The following is a 24732-nucleotide window of genomic DNA, read 5'->3' on the forward strand; positions in this document are numbered from 1 at the left end:
ATAAGAAAATAAAACGAATCGTTTAAAATAAACGGTTGAAAACGGTAGAATTTATGCTTTAAATTAAAAGTGGAAAGAATTTATCTTCAATTAATATAATAATATTTTTTACTGAAACAAAGCATTTTTTTTATAATCTGATTACTGAAAATAGAGTCACTCAGCGTTTAAACTTTATGGGCACTAAAGAATATCTTTTTTAATTTATGTAATATCTCAAGAGTTGGTCAACAAAATTTTCTTAGATTCATTATGAGCAGATCGATTAATTAACAATGTTTAAATTTAAATGCATCAAACACTAAGAAAATAAAACGAATCGTTTAAAATAAACGGTTGAAAACAGGTTTTAAAAAAACTACTTAAGAAACGATGTACTTAAAACTATAAGCATATACAAAAAATATATAACTAACATAAATACAATTTACTTACAAAAGCATGCAACTAACCCAAAAATAATTTAAATCATCCAACGTTGTCATGGCAACAATCAGAACAGAATGCGCATGCGTGAATTTTCTTCGCCGGTTACGTAACGCAAATACGTGATTTTTTCTACGCCAGTTGGGGTAACGCTATGCGGATTAGAAATTTTTAATTTCCTTTATTCTGTTTTATTTTAATTCAAAAGTACTTCAGAATGAATCTGAAAGATTGATTCATTAACAATGTTTAATTTTAAATGCATCAAACATTAAGAAAATAAACAGAACCGATTGAAATAATCCGCCGAAAAATTTTAACCCTAGCCTCATTACTGTTGGGAGAAAAAAAAAACTGAAGCCTTTCTCGTTTGGCGCTGGAGATAATGGAAGATTTTTTTGGCGGAAAAGTTGGCGGTGGGGAAAATGGATGATTTTTTTGGCGGGAAAGTTAGTTTTTAATTAATAATTAAAATTCTAATTAAAAATTCGAAAAAAGAAACCCCAGGTGCACATTCCCAACCTCCAAGGTATACATGTACCAAATTTGGTAGCTGTATGCCAAACGGTCTGGCCTGTAGAGCGCCAACACACACACACACACACACATTGAGCTTTATTATAAGTATATAGATTTATTATTTTATTCTTTCTCGTATTTCTTTAAAAAATATACAAGGGTGTCCGTTTTTATTTTGGCCCAATATCTAATTTCTAAAGCGTTATAGATATGCATAAATTTCCAATTAGTAAAATGCTTAAAACGAATGAAAGAATTATAATACATGCTGTTTAAGTCAATAATTATATTTCTCAAAAAGTTATAAATTTAGTGTTTTAAGCAGTCCTTTGACCCTATCAATCATATTTAGCAAAATTTTCTTGACTCTAAAACATTTGAAACAAAAAAATCTACTCTTTTACGATTAAAATTGATCGAGTTATGATTTGCTGAAAATTAATATTTTAGACGAAATTCAGAACAGATAGGTTCAATGTATCGACAGAGATTTAAAGGGGTCGTTCGCATATTAAAATTATACATCATTCTGTTACTTAAAATGAATCTGCGTGTTACCCACATTTAGGTTAACCCTTTCTTGGGCCGTGGGAAGTATGCTTCCCACCAAATTTATCAATCTTTGTATGAAATTATGTAGGTTGACCTACGTTCTGACACATTTTTTTAGTAAGTCAGAAACTTAGATGCTTCAGTTCTTTATCTCAGACAAAATGATATGTCTTGATTTGTTACTTAATTATTAATTAACCAAATTAATTAATGAACCAAATTAAATTTATCTAATAATCTAAATGAATCCCTTTTCTTATTTTAATTTCAAGCCTAAAAATATTTTAATATAATATGACTAGAAAAAATGGCCCTTTAAAGGGTTAAATATCTATAACTTGGTCAATTTGAATCAAAGAGCAGATGATAAATTTTTTGTGGTATGTTTAAAAGTATGAACATTTTTTTTACTAAACAAAACTAGTAAAACAGAAGGAACCATATAAGGAGTTAAAATTCCCCATTTTATCAAAAATCACTTTTATTGGCTCAAACAACATAAAATATAATTATTTCTGCTAATTAAGACGTTTTATCAATTGCTACTTTATGTCTATATATAATGGTTCAGAAATTAACTATAGGGCGTCAATAAGGGAGAGCATCTAGCATATAAAATTACATATTGAATTAAATTTTTTGTATGAATATTTCCATATTTAATTATTTTGTTCTTTACTATATTTCTAATTGCTAATAAACACTATGCAAACACACACTTTTTTTTTTTTTAAATCGCAACTGTATTTTTTTTTCTTGGAGGCATTGTGAAACATACTTGTTTTAAGTTTTAAAAAGTTATTTTTGATATCTTTGTCAAAAATAAATTTTATAAATGCATATTAAAATGCTTTGTTAAAATACATAAATAATAAGTTCCTTTGATCCAATAAAACCCAAATTTTACCGGGTTTTTTTTTTTTTGTGATATAGCGCTTAACGTGTTAAACCTTTCATTCTTAAGAAAAATCGAGATCAAGTATCTCCAAATAACGGAACGTTCTTGATAAGATTCTCGTTCAAAGATAAGAAAGTTTCTAACCCCACCTTTAAAATCATCTGGATGAACGTCTCACAGTATGCGCCACGGGTATTCAATTTATCCCACTTAACGAAAGGGTTCACTGTGATATCCAGGCATCTCGGGCGCTCGCCGTAGTTTTATTGAACAGGCGTTTGAGATGTTTCCGTATTTATAAAGTTAAAAACATTTTTACTATCTATCGATTTAAGATTGCTTGTTATGGTTTACTTACTTTAATTTTAAACCCGATTGTGTGTTTTTAGGTATACCGGATGCTCCAACAAATGTGACCGTCATGAATATAACGAGCAGGTCTTTCTCACTTCATTGGGAAGTTTTGGATAATGGCAACAGTCATATCACTGGAAGTATTGTCCAATACCAGACTCATTCAGGTATAGCTTAATTATTTAATAGTATCCTAATTATTGAATTACACTAAACTAATTAATGACAATAATTTATTTATTGAAACACTGCCAAAATCATGCCATAATTGGATCCACTCTTATTAATGTATTAACACATCTTATTAATGTATTCTATTTGTTAACCTGTATATCAATCTGCATTTCACTTCTTGGTGATTTTCTAATGAATTTCTAATACTGCTTCCCTGTGTATTTTATGGGTAAGAAAGAGAATTGTATCGATAATTCAAACGGATGCTGAAATGTTATCATGTCAATAATCCCCAGGTTTGGCACTCATTTGGCTACGAATTTGGTGATTTTGGTTTGTGAAGTTCCTGAACTATTGGACGTGAAGTTCCTGAACGTGAAGTTCCTGAAGCTATTGAACGTGAAGTTCCTGAAACTATTGGAATTTTGGTTATCGATTAGGTTCGAAGTTACGATATCCTTCTAGAATCTTCTTTGACCTATCACATAAACTACAAAACGAAGCTGAGTATCAGTTAATATCGAGTCATTAAGGGACGTGACTGACTCAGCGAAGTCTATCCTGTGATTATTTTTCTGAGAGCATTGTGCTGTTGCGATTTTTATTACCGAATTACTGCTTGTATGTCGTTCTTTATTGCAAGTACTGCTTTGTGTACGTTTTGTACTTTGCTACTGTGAGTTAGTGCTTTCATGCGAAATAAAGCATCATTATACATTATTGAGCTTGTTGAATTCTGATCATCGTACAGTCCCCAGACGAATTAAGGAGATTTTCCGCAGTATTAAACAGTATACTCTCTTTAAAGTCTGTAGCTAAATTCTGAAACACAATAATTAGATATGTGCATATTGTTGGAGAAATAATTTAAATGAAATAATGATATATTTTAATGCTAATTTTTTAACAAATGTACTACTAAAATGTATTACATATTCTCAAACATTCCTCCATTCTTATTAATCAAATTTAGAGGAAACTTTCAATTCTGTAACATAAGCAATAACCGATGAATAAGTAAACTTTATTTTACTTAAGAAATATTATCTAAATTAAGATTGAAATCAATATACAAAAAAAAACTTTAATTAAAAAAATCAATTTATCATCATGTTTGTTTGAAATAAATTCAGCGGAAAAATAGAAAATTACCATCAGAAGAAATTCATCTTGCAAATTATGAAAAATTATTTGTGTACTAGCGTATTTCACATTATTCAAAATTCTTTGCGTATTAATAGTTTATATATCATGCAAAATTGTTTTTATAGCAGAGTAGCTAGCACATTATCCAAAATTGTTTATGTAACAGTATTATAATTTAAACAGATTTTATAATTTATAAAAATATCCTAAAAAAATTGTTAGTAAATCAAGATAGTATTACTAAATATGCTTAGTACGACTAAAGGGTCATGAAAAAAATTGATTTTATTTTTCTCAGTGTCACATTAATGGACTCAAACAGAGCAGAAACAGTTCTTTTTATTTCATTTAGAGAATTTGTCCGATTAGAAATAAATGGATATCTAAAAATTTAGAAATTAGTTGTTAATACACAATTAGTCTCTGTATGCAGTATAAAACATGTTAAATATTTTTATATTTATCAAAAATTTGACAGCATAGCTGTCTTTGCATTATTTAAATCAAGTAGAAAAGTACCGATTAAAATAATTTATCATTTCCTCTTTATCCAATATAAATGGAAACTAATTTTAAAATCTAAATTATTTTATCCGTTTATCCCTTTGAATATTTAAACTTATTTTCATATTCTACCTGTGTAAAAGTTTATTTGAACAGATAATAATGGATCCAAGAATATTTATTGATTTAAGGAATTCTAAACATACATTATTAAATCTTTTTCATTTTATGTCCTTGATTTTTGAGAATATTTTAAAATACTGACAGGAAAGGATTTACTGTGTATATGTTATTAAATTACTTTAGTTTTCTCAAACTAAAGCAGAATTTTATTTCAAAAAAGAAAAAAGGAAATCAAAGAAAGAAAGAAAAATTTGACGGGAGCAAATCGAGATTATTTACTTTAAAATGCAGCAGTGTCGCCATCTATTAGCACATTTTTAATCATAAAATGTAAAATATTTGCTCACAAAATTTTTAAATGATTGAAATTTTGATTCATTTTTGAACAATTTTCATTATTGCTTTATAAGAAGAGTAATATACGGCATTTATTGATTTCTTTTCTTTAATTTGAAAGTAGAAGTAAGAAACATTTGTCAGCGCATGTGTAATTCTAGTTACTAATTAAATTTCCTTGTGATTTGTTCATTTTTACTTATTTACCTACACATCAAAGAATTATGGGTTTTTTTAATTTATTTAGTTAAATAAAAAAATTTATTTCATTTCATACTAATCTAGAATTTTTAATAGATCTTAAAGGAATTCAACAGATGAGCTCTCTATAAGAAGCGAAATATCACCTTCCGCTTTTATGCTTGTAAACACTATTAATTTCATTTTAAAATTAAACAAGGTTTCCAAAGTTAAAAATCGTTTTTCAAAGATGCCTTCCGGGAATATAATTTCGAAAAAAAAAAGATTTTAAAGCACCATTTTAAAGTTGAAAATTTACTTTTTAAATGATGTCAGTTTAATTATCATTCAATTCTTAATTTGAACTAAAATAAAATTTGAAATTTATTATTTGAGAAAATAATTTTCAATACTGCAATGATAATTAAGCTTTTAATTACAAAAATGATTCAAAATTTCAGTTTATTTTTAAGATCATCAAAATTTTATTAATTTCATTGTTTCATTGAATCATTTTTCAATCATTACAACCCTGATAAAAGAAGTTTTCTTTCTTTAATAGATTTAACAATAATGAATCTAAAATACTTGCATCTTTCACTTGCAAGTAATATGACCTTTCACACTTTTTTAAAATATAAATTTCAATCCAAACACATTGGATGAAGTAATACTTATTTCATCAATAAGTTTTGTACTGTAAATTATTTGCTCGTACTTCTTTAAAATTGATGCTTTAAATAATGGGTTATTGGACATGTGATTCTTGCTTTGATTTCTAATTACACATTTCTTTTACTTCTAATTATAAAAATTCTGTCATAAATTCTGATTTTAATTTATTATTTATTATAATTTAGGTTTCTCTCCTTTAAGCATTTTTACTTTATACAAGTAATTTTACTTAACATTTTTACTTTATACAAATTTTATTATTTAGAAAAATCTGACTGTTTATATATATATATATATATATATATATATATATATATATATATATATTAAATACTTTTCTTGATAGTATTCCAGGATATTTAGTTTCTTTTTCTAATTGTTTCTTTTTGCTTTCCAAAACATTATATTTTTCATTTAATAGATATGATATTGAAAATATTCTGCAACTGTTTACGCTTGTTTCTTTTTATTTATTTATGTATTTTGCTTTTAAATTTGCCATGTGAAAGCATTTAGCTCAAAACTCAATTAAAATGCTTTATTTTGAAAACAGACATAAAAAAAGGAAAATTCATCCTCATACAGATTTCAATTCCCGTTACATTCGTATTTTTGAAAACTCGAATAACAACGAAGCTGCTGTAAAGTTATGCCTTCCTTGTTTATAATTTAACAAAAAGGAAACAAATCAAATTTGAGATCTAACAAACTGGTCTTTAAAGGAAGCTTACACTTGATAAAAATTAACAATATAAGAATGTTAAATATTTCGTTACATGGTACAATGTGAGTGCTTTCAACGTACTGATATATGCCCATCTGTAAACCTTGTCGATAACTTTTTGCAATATTTCCAACATGCGTTCGTGTCGCCATCTATTGTCAAAATATTAATCTATAAGTTTAATGTATCTATACCTTAATTTCTAATTAAATACAGCCATTTTAATATAAATTGTCATTAATTTCAATGCATTATGCAACATTTTTTTACTAACACGTAATTAATAACAGTAAATAATCCATCTCATAGTTATTATTTTATATTTGAGGAAATAAGAAATGTATGTTAGATAATATTTTATTTTTATTTCTCTTTCCTTCCACAAAAAATAATAATACTAATTATTTTGGCACATAAAGGAATTCTTTTGTATTCTTTGAAATCTTAAAATTAGTAAATATTTTATTTTCCTTTTGAAATCAAATTATTAGAACATATGGGGCATTCTCTAAAATTTTTATATCCCATATTAACTAAAAAAAGAAGAAACTTAATTTGAAAATGATTACCACAAAGTGTTTAGTATAATAAAGTGACTACGCGGTACATGGTGAGGTAAATTACAGCACTCCCTGGCGGCAATGTCATTAGCTGCCAGGGGACATTCCCATCTCGGAAAGAGCACAAAATACTGAGAAAAAATCAAATAAAAAGCCATAGAGCGTCTTCGATTTAGTACAAGAGGGCATATTGCATACTGTAATACTAGGAAGAGAATGTTTAAAATGTATATATATTTGCCACTATTTACCGAAAGGTGACGTCATATTATCAATGTCAGAAAGGTGCAAAATACAGAAGAAAAATCAGTTAAAGAAATATGACTACAAAACATGGTCTAATGGAGAAAATGTAATTTCACGGACAAAAAAAATTACTTTAATATTCTTTTCCCAGTGGTAGCAACTCAAAAACTTCGACTGGTGAGTAAAAAATATTAAAATGTCTTCTGATAACTTTTTTTTAATATCTTTTCACACGATTTACGACGTCACAATTTCGGCAATCGCTACCAAATAAGTGCAGATTTTGTTCTCAATTTTAATGCGGTGTCCTTCCATAATAAATCGAAGATCCTTTATAATTTTTTAATTAATTTTCATGCCCATCTGAAGACAGGTACTCTAACAAAATTTGCCACAAGACGGCGCTTTAATTGATTTTACTATGGAGCGCTTTGTCATTTTACTTTATCTAGATGCCAAGTTTGTATCAGTAGTCAACATTCTAGAGTTAAAGTAAGGTAGGATTTCGTGGACGTCCTGTTTTATGTATATACTGTGGTGAATAGCATATAAGCCCGTTAACAACTATGCTACACGAGCGTATGCTTTTGTATCCTGGTTATGTTACTGGACTGCGAACCATAAGGTCCCAGGTTCTATCCTCGCTCAACTCCATCCGCCAAAATATCATGAATATTTTGAATCATCTTAAGTCGTATCTGATTTTTACGCCACGATAGTTCGCAGGTTTTTCAATTCATACTTTTTTTTAGTCTTCGCTTCAGAAGAATGGATGAAGGTTTTTAAGAGAATATTTGAAGAGCTTAAGAGCTTTCAAAATTGTGGCGAAAATCGTCCAGTGATTGCAGTGAATATGTTCGAACTAGTTGCATGATGCAAAATAAAGTTTCATTCCGTGAATTTGTCAGAAAACACGAAACACCAGTAACAAAAATGTAGCAACTTTTACACAAGGACAACAATTGTAGAAATTTAAAGCACAAACAGACAGTAAATCAATAATCAAATAGCAACAATCTAATTATTATTCAACGCCAACCTGTTCTTAGTACGAACAAAACTACGATGAGCGATTAACTTGTTTGAGTACCTCGAATTTATATACCCTAGTAGCATACAAATATTTTACAACATTGTATGACCATCAATATTCTCAATATTGTATAATATTGTGGAATATTGATTAATGTCATACAATATCGAATAATACTGTACAACAAACTGTGCTACCTGGGTAGTTTTCCAATGGGCTGTGATGCCACAAGCATTTTCAGGAAAAATCAGTAGATTTCAGCTGCTAAGAAAAGCATACTTTAATTTCTGCATTTTCTAGAAAGAACTATTATTTATGTCAATACATTTGTCACGAATCTGCCAAACAGTCCCCAATTTTGTTGCCAAGGTCGAATGTTATTCTATTGGCAGCACTAAAAAAACTTACAAATTTCTCTTTCCTACAATATTATTAATATGACTGGGAAATATTACAGATATTAATAATATTACAGATGCGTAATGCTATCGCACTTTTACTACTAATGGCTTAATATGAGTTCATTTCTTTTGCACGCAGATACTGAATGGAATGGCCAAACATCTCAACTAATCGTTTCTAGTGCCGAAACTGTTGCCACATTGCGAGGATTAACTCCTGTCACCACTTACTACGTGAGAATCATAGCAGAAAATTCATTGGGTAAAAGCAAACCCAGTGAAGTACTTGAAGTATCGACGGAAGAAGAAGGTAACAAATTTTTGTCAATGAATCTTAACATGTATCATTTGTTTAATCTTATTTTTTATACTGATATTACATGACGACATCATGAAATATATCGCATGAATGTTTCATTTAAATGTGAAGTTTCAATGGATTTGTAACATTCTATCATTCCCTCAATTTAGCCATTTTGCCGATTTTTCCAACTTTTATTTTATTTCAAAACTTACGATGTCGAGATACGTCATACGTGATTATTTTTCTCCCACCTTTGCCTCCCATCCATCTAGTACGAGAAATATCTCAAAAATTCTTATTTTATTTCACATTAATTATTGGAAAAAATCTTGACAGTCTTCTATGTTACAGTTACTCTACCTACTTCGCAATTTTTATTTAATTTCAAAGAATTTCTTGATTTTTAGAAATTTTCTCTTTTCTCCAATCCAGCCTTCCACTTTCGAGCGATACTGAAATATGAAATTTTGACAGAAACTCTAACCTCAGAAAGCAAAGCAAGTTCTCTAATTTGGTTCATCAGTTAATTTCTCCTTTTTGTAAATTTAACAAAAAAAATAATTTATTAATATTGCTTATTTGGTGCACGGGCACATGCTAAAGATGGTTTCTTTTAAAGGGAATAAAGCCTATAAATTTAATAATATAAATCTCACATGTGTTCTTTTAATTCAATTGTATTCTAAATTATTTGAAATATTTTTTTCTCTCAAGCAATAGTATGTATTTCTAACAGATATACACTGAAGTGCCAGAAAAATTGGTACAATAATCAAATATCGTGTACAGCCCCCATGATCAGGCAGAAGTATCGCGACGCGGCGTGGCATGGATTCAACTAATTTGTCAAGATATTCTGTAGACAGTTCACACCATGATTTCTGCAGGGAAGTCCACAAAGTCTTGGGAGTGCGAGGTGGTGGAGATCTCCTAAAGACAGTACATTGCAAAACATCCCATATATGCTCGATAATGCTCATGTCAGCGGAATTTGGTGGCCGAGAGAGGGAACGAAATTCAGAAGAGTGCTCCTGAAGCCACTCGGTAGCTACTGTGGACTTGTGGGGGGGGGGGCATTATCTTGTTGGAATTATCCTCGTCCATCGCAATGAACCCAGGAAACGAAGGGATGCAGGTGCTCAGAAAGGATGTTAACGTACCGCTGACCTGTGATGCTCGAGTCTAGACGTATTAACCGTCCCATTTTCATACTAACTGCACACACTCCAGAGAGCCCCCACCAGCTTCAACAGTTCCTTGTAGGCATGAAGGATCCATGGATTCATGAGATTTTCTTCACCCCCGTACATGGCTATCCACCCGATATAATTGGAAACGTTATTTGTCAGACGAGACAACGTTTTTCTAATCATTAAGAGTTTAGTAACGGTGTTGGCGAGCCCAGACAAGGCGCAGAGCCTTGTGCCGCTGAGTCAACAATGATACATGAGATGGTCTGCAGCTGTGAAAGCCCATATCAATTAGGATACGTTGCACAGTGCTTACACTGACATTTGTTGATAGGTCTATATTCAAATCCGCATCAGTTTGAGGAAGTGTTGAATGTCTATTTCATTTAACGATTCTTTTCAGCCATCGAAGATCCCATTCTATCAAGGTCTTTACCAGCCGTACCGCTGTCGGAGATTTGAAGTTTTAACTGATATCCGCGGTACACCTTTGAAATGATCGCGCGCGAAAATCCAAACTTTATCGCTACTTCGGAAATACCTGTGCCCCATCTCTCGTGCGCTGACGATTAGTCTCGTTGAAATTCCCTTAAATCTTGATAACCTGCCATTATATCAGCAAGAATCGATGTAATAGCCTCCTCAGACACCTGTTGTCTTATATACGTACTGTCGACCGCATCGCGTTACGCTGAATGATTGAACATCTCCATTAATTGCATAGAACCTGCTATTCCAGCTTTTCTGGCTCTTCAGTGTAAGTTATCAAGTATAAAAATAAATATGATAATATAAAGTGAAAGCACAGACTCAAGAAATAAGTCTTGTAGGTAGATACATTGTAACACCTAGTAGAACACATATATTATGCAGTATTGTATGATTATAAACAACATTCGCAGTATTTTATATTATTGAATATTGAATAATACATTATCATACAATATTGTGCGACAAATTGTGCTATCTAGGTATAGAGCTCCTCTTTATATCGATTTAATCGAGGGTAATTTTTTCCATAATTCTTTATTTGTTGTTTGGCAAGCATTGCCTTGATTAATAATACTGGTTGCCAAGCATGTAACTTTATATCATGCACTCTGCTTGTATTAACATTTGTCATGATAATTTTTCTATAGCACCCTCCGGAAGTCCAACAGAAGTGCATGTTCATTCAACTGGAGCTCAGTCGATGAAGGTCATGTGGAAAGTAATTAAACTTGCATTATTCATTCTTTATCCTTTCACTTAAATAACGTTCATTACTTTTATCAGCTTATTTCTTTAAAATGATGGTATTAAGCGAAAAATATATTATTTTCTGTAAAGAGATCAGTTATTAATGGTCATAGGAAAGCTATTAAGGTGCATTATCTGCTCCTTTTAACTTAAAAGTAATTATAAGGTGTATACATTTAAACCCTAGGATATTAAATGAGATTGAATATCAACAAAATCTTTACTTTAATAAAGCTATTAGATACAAAATTCATTGATTCCCAGTTTACATTATTACAATTACACAGAAGAATACAAAATTCATTGTAAAAAAATGGTTGAAGAGGTCGAAAATTCAAGGAAATATAAAATTTAATGCTGAGATTACAAGTATTCTTATTTTCTCACAAAAATCAAGGTAATCAAATAATCCATACTTTATGAAGCTTGTTAATTCCAAATGGTAAAACCTTTGAGTTATTGATACTGGGCAAATAATGCATTGTCCATGCATTAAGTACAGACACATATAGTTATCATCCGTTATGGACAATTTTACATATTTTCGCCCATCTTTAACTTTTTTTTTGCTTGGAACTTTCAGTCAGATATTCCTATATGATTCTGAAATATTATTTATTTTTTAGCTATTTTCCTTAATAATTTGAATACTGAGTGTTTTATAGATGCTTTGTGCGCCTTCGGAACGCTAGTGCAGTATTGAAAAGTTACAGAAAAATTGGTTAATAATCCTTTACAATTTTGTGCAGTACAAATTTTATTATAGAAGCTGATTTTATTATTATTAATCTGCTTTTAATATTATAAGAGCATCTTATTCTGCATCAGTCAGTATGTATAAATTATTCAAAGTAGTTATTTATATTTTACGAGTCTCCTCCAAAAGAAACAAGAAATGAAACCATCAACGGTGAGAAAAACAATTCCTTGCAAATTTGTGCAGTACTAGCTTTATTATAAAAGCTGATTATACCATTATTAATATGATTCAAATTATATAACAGCAACTATTTCTATTGAAATTTGCATGCACAAATAAATAGTAATAGAAAATTACATTTTACGAGTCTCTTCCAAAAGAAACAAGAAATATAGCCATCAAAGTCTAAAATAACAGTTTACCATTCTTATTATACAAGCTGATTATATTATTAACCTACTGCTGAATATTTTACTCTGATGCAATTTGCAAGTATCAGTTATTGAAAGTAGATCATGTATATTATGATTCTACAAAAAATGTAAGTATAATCTTATAATAGAATCAAAATTCATTGCAATTTTGTGCAATACCAGCCTTGTTATAAAAACTAATTATAGCATTATTAACCTGCTTCTAACTTTATAACAGTACCTTATTCTATTTAAACTGGCATGTATAAATAAATTATAATACTTAATTACATTTTACGATTTTCTTCCAAAAGAAACAGGTAATGTAACCATCAAAGGCCAGAATAACAATTTTTGCAATTTTTTATTGAACCAGTCTTATAAAAACTGTTTATACTGTCATATAAACCTGAAATGATTGTATAAAAATTTTTACTAGTAACACAACTTTTTTTTCTGCAGTAGGCATATTTAAGTGAATTAAAATGATTGTTTATATTTTTTACCAGCCTCCTCCAGAAGAGACAAGAAATGGAGCCATCAAAGGCTACTACGTAGGGTATAAAATGTCATCTGGTGAGGACACCTATACTTTCAAACAAGTGGAAAAATCAGCAAATGAGCAACAATCCACATACATAACTGGTCTTCAGCCTTTCACTGAATATGACATTGTAATTAAAGCTTATAACTCAGCTGGAGCTGGTCCCGAGTCGCTTCAAATAATGAGAAAGACTTTGGAAACAGGTACTTGATTCATCACATTTTGTTTCAATAATTTGTATAATTTGCCATTGATTTGCTCTTTGTCAAGTTTTTTGCAATCCTTATCCATCCGATAGCACGACCGTATTCTATTAATTGCTTATGGTGCAACACTTGCAGCTTGATTGCTATGTGTATCTCGCATATTTATTTATTTATTATCAATTGAAAATGCCAGTGTATGTTAAATGGGAATGCTTACGCATTGTATAATCAGTCTCTGGAATTGAATTTCAATTTCAGAATGCACTATATATTTCATTGTATGTTCACACCTTCACTGTTAATCCTCTAACCTATTCTGAAACACAAATAATAATATATCATGTGTGTGTAAACTATTATTTTAACTGTTTTATAAGCACTTAAATAGACTAAGCTCACATAAGTGGAGTTTAGTTTTAACTAATACTATAAACACCGAAACGAAAATGTTTAAAAGGAAAGTTTACTAAGTTTTCTTGTACTTCTTAGCTCCTCCAACTTCTCCAATAGTTCAGATTTTATCGACAACTTCTTCCTCAATCGAATTTAAATGGGAGAAAGATGCCAAGGATAAATCGGCTATTACAGGTAAATCCTCTTTTGTGACGTTGTTATAATTAAAGTTTATTACCTACAAGCCAACAGAAATAACATATTCACAGACTAATTGCATATCGTAGTAGAACACATATATTGTACAATATTGTGCGATATTAAACAATATTGAATATTGTGTGATTCGCAATATTGAATAATATTGTTGAATACGGAATAATATAATAATGCACAATATTTCACTGAAATATATAAAATCATTAAATGAAATTAGTTTCCCAATAACTTTTTTAAAAATAGTAATGTCACATTAAGGGGTGGATCCTAGCACAGCTCACCTCTTGGCGTCTTTTTGAATTCTCGCCAAACGAGTGGCGATAACGTCGCCAATGTGGCAACCTGGACGGATTTTTTTTATTTATTTTTATTTTATTTTTTATTATATTTATTTCATTTTATTTATTTATTTTTATTTTTATTTTTATTTATTTCATTTTATTTATTTATTTTTATTTTTATTATTATTTATTTCATTTTATTTATTTATTTTTATTTTTATTATTAGTTATTTATTATTTTATTTTATTATTATTTATTTATTTATTTTATTTTATTTATTATTATTTCTGGCCTTCAAGTATCGTTTTTTAATTGAAAAAGTAATAATAACAAATATTCAATTAGTAGTCAACTTGGCGAGATTTCAAATAACTCGCCAAGAGGTGGGCCCATCTAGGATTTTACCACATAGAGCCATGAAAATATAGTCTCATCATTTCGAAAAACACAGGGTGAAATTTTTGCCATCGTTACGGTCATCAGTCACGGTTTTTTTTTTTTCTGCAGTACTTTGTTCCTGTGTTATTAATGCTGAGTTTTATACTAGCCACCTTTGGCGACCAGTATTTTCACCCAGATTATAGACATTTTAGGCTGCTCAATGATTAATATAGAGTTCCTTCTTTTTTTATAGACATTTTAGGCTGCTCAATGATTAATATGAAGTTCCTTCTTTTTTTTATTTCATACGATTGAAAAATATGAATTCAATTGAATCATTTTAAGGCAAATTGAAAACTGCATATATTACAAAATAAAAGCAGAAATAAAAATATTACTTCCAAGTTATTGGATAATCTTCGGATTTAATATTTTGGTGGATCAGTTTGAATTTCATCATGGCATTTGAAAAATTTATTACCAATTGCGAAACAAGTCGAATTTTAAAAATTATCATTAAAAGCCGGGAAAAAATTGTGCGAAAATCGATCTGACATCGTTGAAAATGTATTTTTTTAATCTTAAGATAATTTTAAAGTCATTCTTTTATTAGTTTTGTTATTTCCAAAGGCCAGATAATTGTTTTGAAAGATATGAACATAAATTTCCAACAGTAAATCTACTTTTAAACTCAATTGAACTTTCTGTTTGAAGTCTACTTCTTGAATTCTTTTATATATTCTTTCTTCTGACAGCACATCGATTTTATGGTGATATGTCAACCTCCTCTAAAACATTTCTAATAACATTTTGCAGCTCCATTAACTGATTAGGCAAAGCGTTCAATTTAATTCAATTGTAAAAACGAAGCAATCAGAAATTAGAATAATGGTGATTGTTGATTGATTGTTTCCATTGATTGTTTGTTCAATTCAATTGATTGTTACCATTGCTACAATTGATTGTTTCCATTCGACAATAAATAATAACACAGCAATTTCTGTACACGTAATCTACGTAATTAGTATTTTATATACATAGCTTCTAGATCTCCCTGCAAATTATATATATATATATATATATATATATATATATATATATATATATATATATATATATATATATATATATATATATATATGCTAACTCATAAATAAAGATACATTATGTATGATAAATACTAACTTTTTGTTATTTTTAACAGAATACATGCTGCACTACAAATCAGATAATGGAGATTGGGAACAACTGCGTCTAAGTAACAAACAGGACCATTATTCGCTTGATGGTCTAAAGTGCGGTACACGGTATCATATGTACATGACGGCTTCGAACAGTCTGGGAACTGGTGAACCAAGTGAACAAGTAACAGCTCGGACTCTCGGAGCAGGTAAAAGTTTAGATCATTTAATTCTTACTAGCACTTTTTCTTTAGCACCCGCCAAGCTATCTCGCCAATATTTGTCTATTACGTATGCCTATTATTTATACTATGTTGCCACCATAGTTTGGCGATAATGCAGTTTTTGTTAATAACTACTGCCTATGCGATGGGTATTCTGCACTTGATGACAGCATTAACATGCTAAAATCTACCATCATCAATTCTAGAATCAAGATCGCATAGCTAATTTCCTCTGTCTTCCTCATTTAATTTTAAATTACAGTGTTCACTAACATAATTCCAAAAATATTTTTTGGATATGGATTTTTAAAAAAAATGTGGATATGTACCTGGATGTCTTTAAAATTTCAAGATAATCGAAACTGGATATTGAAGGTTGATCCCATTACTTTCTCTTAGGGTGCTTTATATCCAAATATGTTTCATGCTCGTATTTTCGAAGCTTTTTTCGTAAAATTTCTTGAAGACTTATTGTTCTTATGTATGAAAATCTGCTAATGCTGTTTATTGTAATCTGGTATTTCCACAACAGAAGACAAAATAAAGTTATTCTTCATTCGTATAACTATTGTCAATGACAGCTTCATTTGGCTATAATAATAATAATAATAATAATATAAAAGATTATTGTATGCATAGATTGATTTCGAAGACACCAAATACTCTTTGCTACCACCAGAATACTATAACATGATGTCCAGTGAGATTTTATACATTCTCCAGTGATCGAATATAGACTAAACACCTCTAGCGAACCCTAGCTTGATATAAGTTTTGGCATTGTTGCTATATTGAATTTCAATTATTATGGACCTTTATAGAATTAAAAAAACGATAAAAAAAACGTATGACGGTATCAAAACTGATGAGTTAGGTGACCAAGGACTTGGAACTGTCGACTTAATTTGAACATGCCATGATTAATAACTTACTGAATGACTTAGTCTTCATTTTCAAAAATAGAATGAATATATTAGCTCAATGAGAAAATACAAATAACCTTTTCTTTCATACGATTATTATAATTTCTGTCGTAGTGAATTAATCAGAATTTTATATTTCAATTTGCCGGCGTCCTGGCATAGGGGTAGCGCGTCTTCCCCGTGATGTGGGCGTCCCGGGTTCGAGTCCCGGTTTGGGCATAGTTGTTCTTCTGTTGTTCTATCTGTGAGATGTGTGAATGTGCCCTCCTGTAAAAAGGGGTTGTGCAAGCGAAGGAGTGATGCGTGAGTAGCAAAGTCGTACTCTTGGCCCTAATTGGCGCTGCTATAAAAAAATAAGAGACGTCCCCCTCAGGCTTAAATCGCTGTCTTCGTAACAGCGGGCTTGCCAGTGGCAAGTGCCATAAGAAACAACAACAACAATATTTAAATTTTATATAAAAGAAAATTTCTATTATGGACTAAATTAGTATAAAATTATGTAAAAAAAACTAATTAATAATAATGGTTTTTCTTCCATGTTCCATATTATTGAAATGAATTATAAAGTTATATTTCACAACATTGTTATTTTTAAGAACCGATAGATGTCGGAGTGTACAGTATAATGAAGGTTTAATTATACAATTCCACTTGTAATCATATGATTTTCAAAAGTAAATTCCTTAGATTTTCTTTATTCATATGGGATTATGGAAAGTTTGTATGTATCAGGTGTCTTGCAGTAATTTGGATGATTTAAAGATACTGTAACACATTTGCTTTTCGAGCTACAATTCCTCAAACGCTGTCAAATGTATAGCGTGAAACTGATTATCGCTTGTACATACTAAAGCAAATCAAAGAATCTTAAGTTGAATTTGTTCATTTTAGTTGTCAAACATAAGTAATTTTTAAAAATTTTATCTTGTTTGTTTCTTATGGCACTTGCCACTGACAAGCCCGCTGTTACGAAGACAGCAATTTAAGCCTGAGGGGGACGTCTCTTATTTTTTATAGCAGTGCCAACTAGGTCCAAGAGTACGACTTTGCCACTCACCCATCATTCATTCGCTTGCACAACCCCTTTTTACAGGAGGGCACATTCACACATCTCACAGATAGAACAACAGAAGAACAACCATGCCCAAACCGGGACTCGAACCCGGGACGCCCAGATCACGGGGAAGACGCGCTACCCCTATGCCAGGACGCCGGCAAATTTTATCTTATTCTATTTTATATAACTTTCAATATTTCTATGATTTTTTCAGACATTACATTATGGCATGAGTGTGAAGAGTTATTCATAGACTGACTGTCAATAACGCAAATATTAAAAATAATGTTATAAATCGGAAAATGGGCGGCTTTAAAGTAAATGATATAACTTGAAAAAGCAGAATTGTATTTTTCTTCCGTAAATATATTAATTTAGCAAAGATGGCAACGACTCTGATTTACAAGAAATTAAAATCGTTTTAGTTATATTATTATTTGCTATAGTATTAAACTGTTTAAGTTATTCTTCTTGTGTCAGTTTTTCTGTAGATAAAATGCAACAAATTAACGCATGTCTGAAGTTCAAATTTAACAGTAAAAATATTATTAGGTAATTCATTTAAAATAGAAAAAAATACACTAAAAAAATCATCTTGGTGTAAAGCAATTTCAGTAGCCAAATTTATGAAAAGAATCAAAATGAAATTTTTGTCTTTGCTCCTTATACATGCATCTATAAAGCGATAAAAGGTAAAATATGTCCTCCTGGAAATCGTTGTGGCTGTACATTCTCTATCTAGGGATATAATTTTTACAGCCAAATAATTAAGGGCTAGAATAACAACCAAATTTTTTTAACCAAATCCTTTTTCATCCTCCACCCAATTAATTTTTTTTTACAGAGCTTTACAGTACAAGTTCTTTTCAAAAAGGGTTTTAGGATTCACAGCTCTTTTTTTTAAGTAGGAGTAGATACATTTTTAAAAAAAAATGAGCATGAATTATTAAAAATAATAAAAATCGCGCAATTGATGGTTGAGCTCTTCAAAATTAATGCCTTCATAAAACGAATTAAACGTTCATAGTAAAAAAATTCGGCAGATTCCATGTATAAGAGTTGAGTAGACACGAGTCGCTTATTTATATATTGAACTTTTTTTTGTCTTGCTACAGCTGTGTGGCTTGGTAGAAATTTCAAACTCATGTTATATATTTGTAAATTGTAGAAAGATATTTATACATTTAAAATTTCGTGACCTCTAACAATTGACTCTCGACTCATCAATCGATGTCGAACCTAAGTTTGGGAACCCCTTTTTTAATTGAATCTGCCAAACGCAGTAAAATTGATTACTTTTAAGCACCTTTTTACCTCACTCTTTTTCCCCTTTACTTTTATTTTTTCAACCCTTCACACTGTTTCATTCATAATTGTATTATTCATTGCTTCTTTACTATAGCTCCCATGTCGCCACATGAATCCTCATTTCTTCAGCCGAACACGACTTCTGTGACCTTGAACCTAGGTGCCTGGCAAAGTGGAGGCTGTCCCATTCGTCATTTTGTTGTCCAGTATCGTCCGAAGTACTTGAATGCATGGACTACACTCACGGACAAGCTGGACATGCCCAGAGATACTTACGTCATCAGAAGCTTGTCATCTGATCGAGATTACGTTGTCTTAGTAACAGCTCATAGCGAGGCTGGATTAACTCAAGCCGAATACTTAGTCCGAACGTTACCGGTCTCAGCTATAGGTATATAAGTTCGATACAAACAGAGTGTCAGTTGTACCATTTCGTAGAAAATGTTTTAAAAAAATATATAAATTGAGTTAAATTTCATTACAAGAAATCTATTCTAGTCTTTCCTTACAGAATTTTTATGAATGTTTTCACTTAAATGTTAATGTTGCTGAAATTTAAGAGAGCTGCTAAAGTTACTAAAACTTAAATTTTATGTAAAGGTTATTTTATAACAGTTTCATCAAAATTTATAAAAACATATGGAATTCCTTTAACCGAATTAACAGGAAATGAAAACATCCTATTCATTTTAAAATATTACAAAGATATCTATGGCTTATATATTTGAAATTATTTTTAATCTCGCGTTTATCTATGTAAAAAAATAATTAAAGGTGTATTGTTTAAAAATTTTTATTTTACATTTTGTTTATCTCCCTTTTTATAAAGTTACAAATATATAGTAAATTTATTATCATTTTTATGCAGTTATTTCCTTACAAAATGACTTAGTATTTGAATTTTCATCAAATATAGAGTTTCTGTTATACGAACCATAAGCATTTTCATGAATACGGTCGTGCTTCTTTACAAAGTGCTTCTTTTATATATAATGCTTTTTTTACATGTTGTACATTTAATAGTGCTTCTTTTACTCTTGATGCTTCATTTACATAGTTTTCTCTCATTGCTTTTTTTCTACATAGTGACTAAGCTTTCAAGAAAAGATTTAAAATACGCGTGGAACTTTACTGTAATAAAATTTAATATTTAATTATGACAAAATATTTTGGCTCGTAATAAATAATATTGTTTTATTTTATTTAAATTTATATAATATCTAACTAATATAATAAATTTCACATTTGAATTCTAAAAGAAGCACTACACACAAGGCTTGTTTCGTTATTTTATATCTGGCAAGTACGAAACATTATGATAAATAAATACGTAAAGTATTGATTTCCATTATAGTACCTACGTCATCTCCTGCATTTGGGAAAAGAGAAACTGATTTACCATTTTACAAAAACGTTACTCTGGTCATTCCCATTGTGGTGTCTTCTCTTGTGCTAGTCATCGTGATTTTCATTGTGGTGGTGTGTCTCCGCAAGCACTCAGAAGACAGAGATGGAAGAATGGGTAAGACTTTATTGTCTTCAATAAGACATGTTTACAATATGCTTGATATTTATTATGAGCATTGCTTCATTTACACATTTACATTGAGGATACTCGCTATTACACATTTGCATTGAGGAGATTATACCATATGCTTTTCTACCTTGTGAACTTTGGGTCATTTATCCATTTATATTACCGTAATATAGTTGGTTGTGTATCTCCGTAAACACTAGCAAGGCAGAGGCGGAAAAATGGTCAATGACATTATTATCGTCCAAAAGGCATACTATCATTTATAAATTTACAATATATTTGATATTCATTGTAGAAATAGTATCATTTACTCATTTGCATTGTGTCCTTTATCTTATATAATTGAAAATGTATCCGATTTTCGTTGTGGACATTATGTTATTTACACTTTTATGTTGAGAGCATTGTGTTATTTATGCATTTACATTACGAATGCAAATGTTTCAATCATTTACATATTCAATGTTATAATTCTATTTACGGTAATTTAATATAAAACATTCAAAAGACAGAGTTGGAAAAATGGATAAGCCGTTATAATATAAACATCTACAACTGATTGTTATCTTACGGTAATTTAATTTAAAACATTCAGAGACAGAGTTGGAAAAATGGATAAGCCGTTATAATATAAACATCTACAACTGACTGTTATCTTACGGTAATTTAATTTAAAACATTCAGAGACAGAGTTGGAAAAATGGATAAGCCGTTATAATATAAACATCTACAACTGATTGTTATCTTACGGTAATTTAATTTAAAACATTCAGAGACAGAGTTGGAAAAATGGATAAGCCGTTATAATATAAACATCTACAACTGACTGTTATCTTACGGTAATTTAATTTAAAACATTCAGAGACAGAGTTGGAAAAATGGATAAGCCGTTATAATATAAACATCTACAACCGATTGTTATCTTAATTTAATTTAAAACATTCAGAGATAGAGTTGGAAGAATGGATAAGCCGTTATAATATAAACATCTACAACTGATTGTTATCTTACGGTAATTTAATTTAAAACATTCAGAGACAGAGTTGGAAAAATGGATAAGCCGTTATAATATAAACATCTACAGCTGATTGTTATCTTACGGTAATTTAATTTAAAACATTCAGAGATAGAGTTGGAAGAATGGATAAGCCGTTATAATATAAACATCTACAACCGATTGTTATCTTATGATAATTTAATATAAAACAGTCAGAAGACAAGAGTTGAAAAAATGGATAAGCCGTTATAATATAAATATCTACAACTGATTATTATCTGCAAATTTACATTAAATTTTTTTAATCATCAAATTCTATTATTTACATATACAAATTCAATTTATTATCTTTATTATCTACAACCACTTGCATGTTTACATAAGTGCTTTTCTATGAATGTTTTATGAAAATTTTAAATGTTGAAAAAAAAATTTATGAAATGTGTTTTGTATCAGGAAGACATTGAAGGAAAGGAAGAAATATTTCATGGAAATTTATTATTTGAAAGAACAAATGTTTAAACTGTGAGGAAATAAGTATTTTAATTTAAAAGAATTTTAAACAATTGGTAAAAAATTGACGAAATTTAAATCTATTGAAAAGTTTGTCAATAGTCAAGTTTGTCAACTGTACAGGCCTTGTGAATGAAATATAAATGTAAGTTAACACAAAATGGCAAACAAAAAAAAAGAACATAAGACTTCCCAGAGAGAACCATAAGACAATCACACACTTTGCGGATTTGATAATATCCCCTGTCTACAATAATATATGTTGTTGTTTCTAATAGCACTTGTCATACACAAGCCCACTAACGAAGTCAGTGATTTTAAGCCAAGTGTGCGTCTCTTGTTTTTCAGTAGCGCTATCTGGGGCCAAGAGTACGTCTTTGATACACACACGCCACAACCCTTTTAACAGGGAGGACTTTATTCATGCATTTCATTCATTCATCCATCCACAGATCGTAATTTAGAACTGAATCAGAGAACGATCACCCCTGATCCAGCACCCCCAGTGGTATTGCTCTCAACATGGAGGACTTAGTGATTACGATAGATTTATATGTGCGCCAGCCACCGCACACACACACGGAGAGTCTTCGCCCGGCGGTGTTTAAACTCGCAACTCACGGGGGGGGGGAATCCCACGCCCTACCAACCAGGCTATCCCAGTCCACAGGGTAATATAAAATGTATTTAATTCCTGCTTGCTAAAGTATTAATAATGTCTCTTTTTTTTCCCCCAAGATTATGAAAACAGAAAAGATGCATTGATGATGAAGGATTTGAATAAGCAAATAAACCTCAAATCTGCGAAACCTTCGCATTATTCTTGTCCTACAGGTAAAAAGCGTTTTTATTTTTCTAAAAACAATTATGAAGCAATTTAGAATTTAAATTAAATTAAATGCATTTTTATAAAATTTATTAAAAGGCATTTTCATCTGAAAATTATCTGGTTATACGCATGTGTAATTTTTTGTATGTTCCCACATTTCAATTCATATGGTAACAGTGCAATTTGTGAAACCAAGTTGCTAATTTTAGATATAAAAATCAATTACAACAACTGTCCAGAAAAGGATATACAAATGGCTATGAAACAATGAAAAGAGTAATAGGGGTCTGAGTAAAACAAACCATAAATAAATTCAAATATGTCTCAAAGTTTAATTGACCATATCTCCAGGGTCATCAAGTAGTACAGAATGCTGAATAATATTGTCTAATGTACTAGAACAGTATTGTGCGGTATTATAACCTTCAATATTTAACAATATTATACAATATTTGTGAATTTCAGTATTATAAAATATTGTACAATATTCATGTGCTACTGGAGTCGTGCAGAGATGATTCTGTTTTTGATAGAATAGCCAAGGTTGCCCCCCCCCACCGCATGCTACATTTTCGTTCAGTGCTCATTCCTTTTATATTATACGCACATGTGAACGTACAAATGTGATAAAATTTTATTGAATTTTCGAACCCTCAATGATTTCCAGCTCATTTCTCACCAGAAAACAGCTCATTTCTCTTATTTCTCATTATCTACTCAGATTTAAGAATTTTTAAGTAGTTTTGATACTTACTGCTTTTAAAAATAAGTATTTAATGAGCTATATTGATGAAAAAATCATGCACAGCAGGTTAAAAGTATCACCACAGTAATTAAATTACAAATAGTGCATACATTTTCTGAAAAATTTTAGCATGCCAATAATTTTTATCAACCACCTAAGGTGCATTCTTATTTCCATTTAATTTGCATTACAGATTGCATTGATTTAAGTCTTTAATTTTTTTAATTCTCATTTTTATATCGTCTCCTTCAGTGACGGATTATTTTATTGCCCTAAACAGAGCAACTTATGAGGCGCCTTTATTTTCACATTTCAGCACATCTTTAACTTATTAATGATTTATTTTAAGTTAATTTTTTTTATTTTATTAACTTCGTGAATATCGATTTATTGATCGATTATGTCCTCAGACTGGCCGACGGACATATTTTTACTTAATATTATAGAATTACCACATTTAGAATTACCAGATTTATTAGAATTACCACATTTAGAATTACCAGATTTATTAGAATTACCACATTTAGAATTACCAGATTTATTAGAATTACCACATTTAGAATTACAAGATTTATTAGAATTACCACATTTTTACTCAATATTATGTGTACTTTTTTAAATATTCTAAAGTGAATCAAATGTCTTGAGATATATAATCATCAATAATACTTGATTTCAATTATTTTTGATAAAAGG

At 30.1% G+C, this 24732-nt stretch overlaps 1 protein-coding gene across 4 annotated transcripts in view; it reads left to right on the forward strand.

The window, feature by feature from the left end:
• The window catches only part of LOC129957164 (cell adhesion molecule Dscam2-like), a 759520-nt gene that overhangs the window by 726116 nt on the left and 8672 nt on the right, over positions 1 to 24732 (forward strand). For 3 of the 4 annotated variants that reach the window (XM_056069342.1, XM_056069344.1, XM_056069343.1), the window contains exons 15-23: positions 2785 to 2916; positions 8991 to 9161; positions 11485 to 11555; positions 13207 to 13444; positions 13937 to 14035; positions 15927 to 16112; positions 19510 to 19806; positions 20770 to 20937; positions 23201 to 23296. In XM_056069342.1, coding sequence (XP_055925317.1) covers positions 2785 to 2916; positions 8991 to 9161; positions 11485 to 11555; positions 13207 to 13444; positions 13937 to 14035; positions 15927 to 16112; positions 19510 to 19806; positions 20770 to 20937; positions 23201 to 23296 — 1458 coding nt within the window. The remainder of the gene's footprint in view (positions 1 to 2784; positions 2917 to 8990; positions 9162 to 11484; positions 11556 to 13206; positions 13445 to 13936; positions 14036 to 15926; positions 16113 to 19509; positions 19807 to 20769; positions 20938 to 23200; positions 23297 to 24732) is intronic. The other variant, XM_056069345.1, reaches the window with a different exon arrangement.

Source organism: Argiope bruennichi, chromosome 11, assembly GCF_947563725.1.
Source record: "Argiope bruennichi chromosome 11, qqArgBrue1.1, whole genome shotgun sequence".
Taxonomy (NCBI): Eukaryota; Metazoa; Arthropoda; class Arachnida; order Araneae; family Araneidae; genus Argiope; species Argiope bruennichi.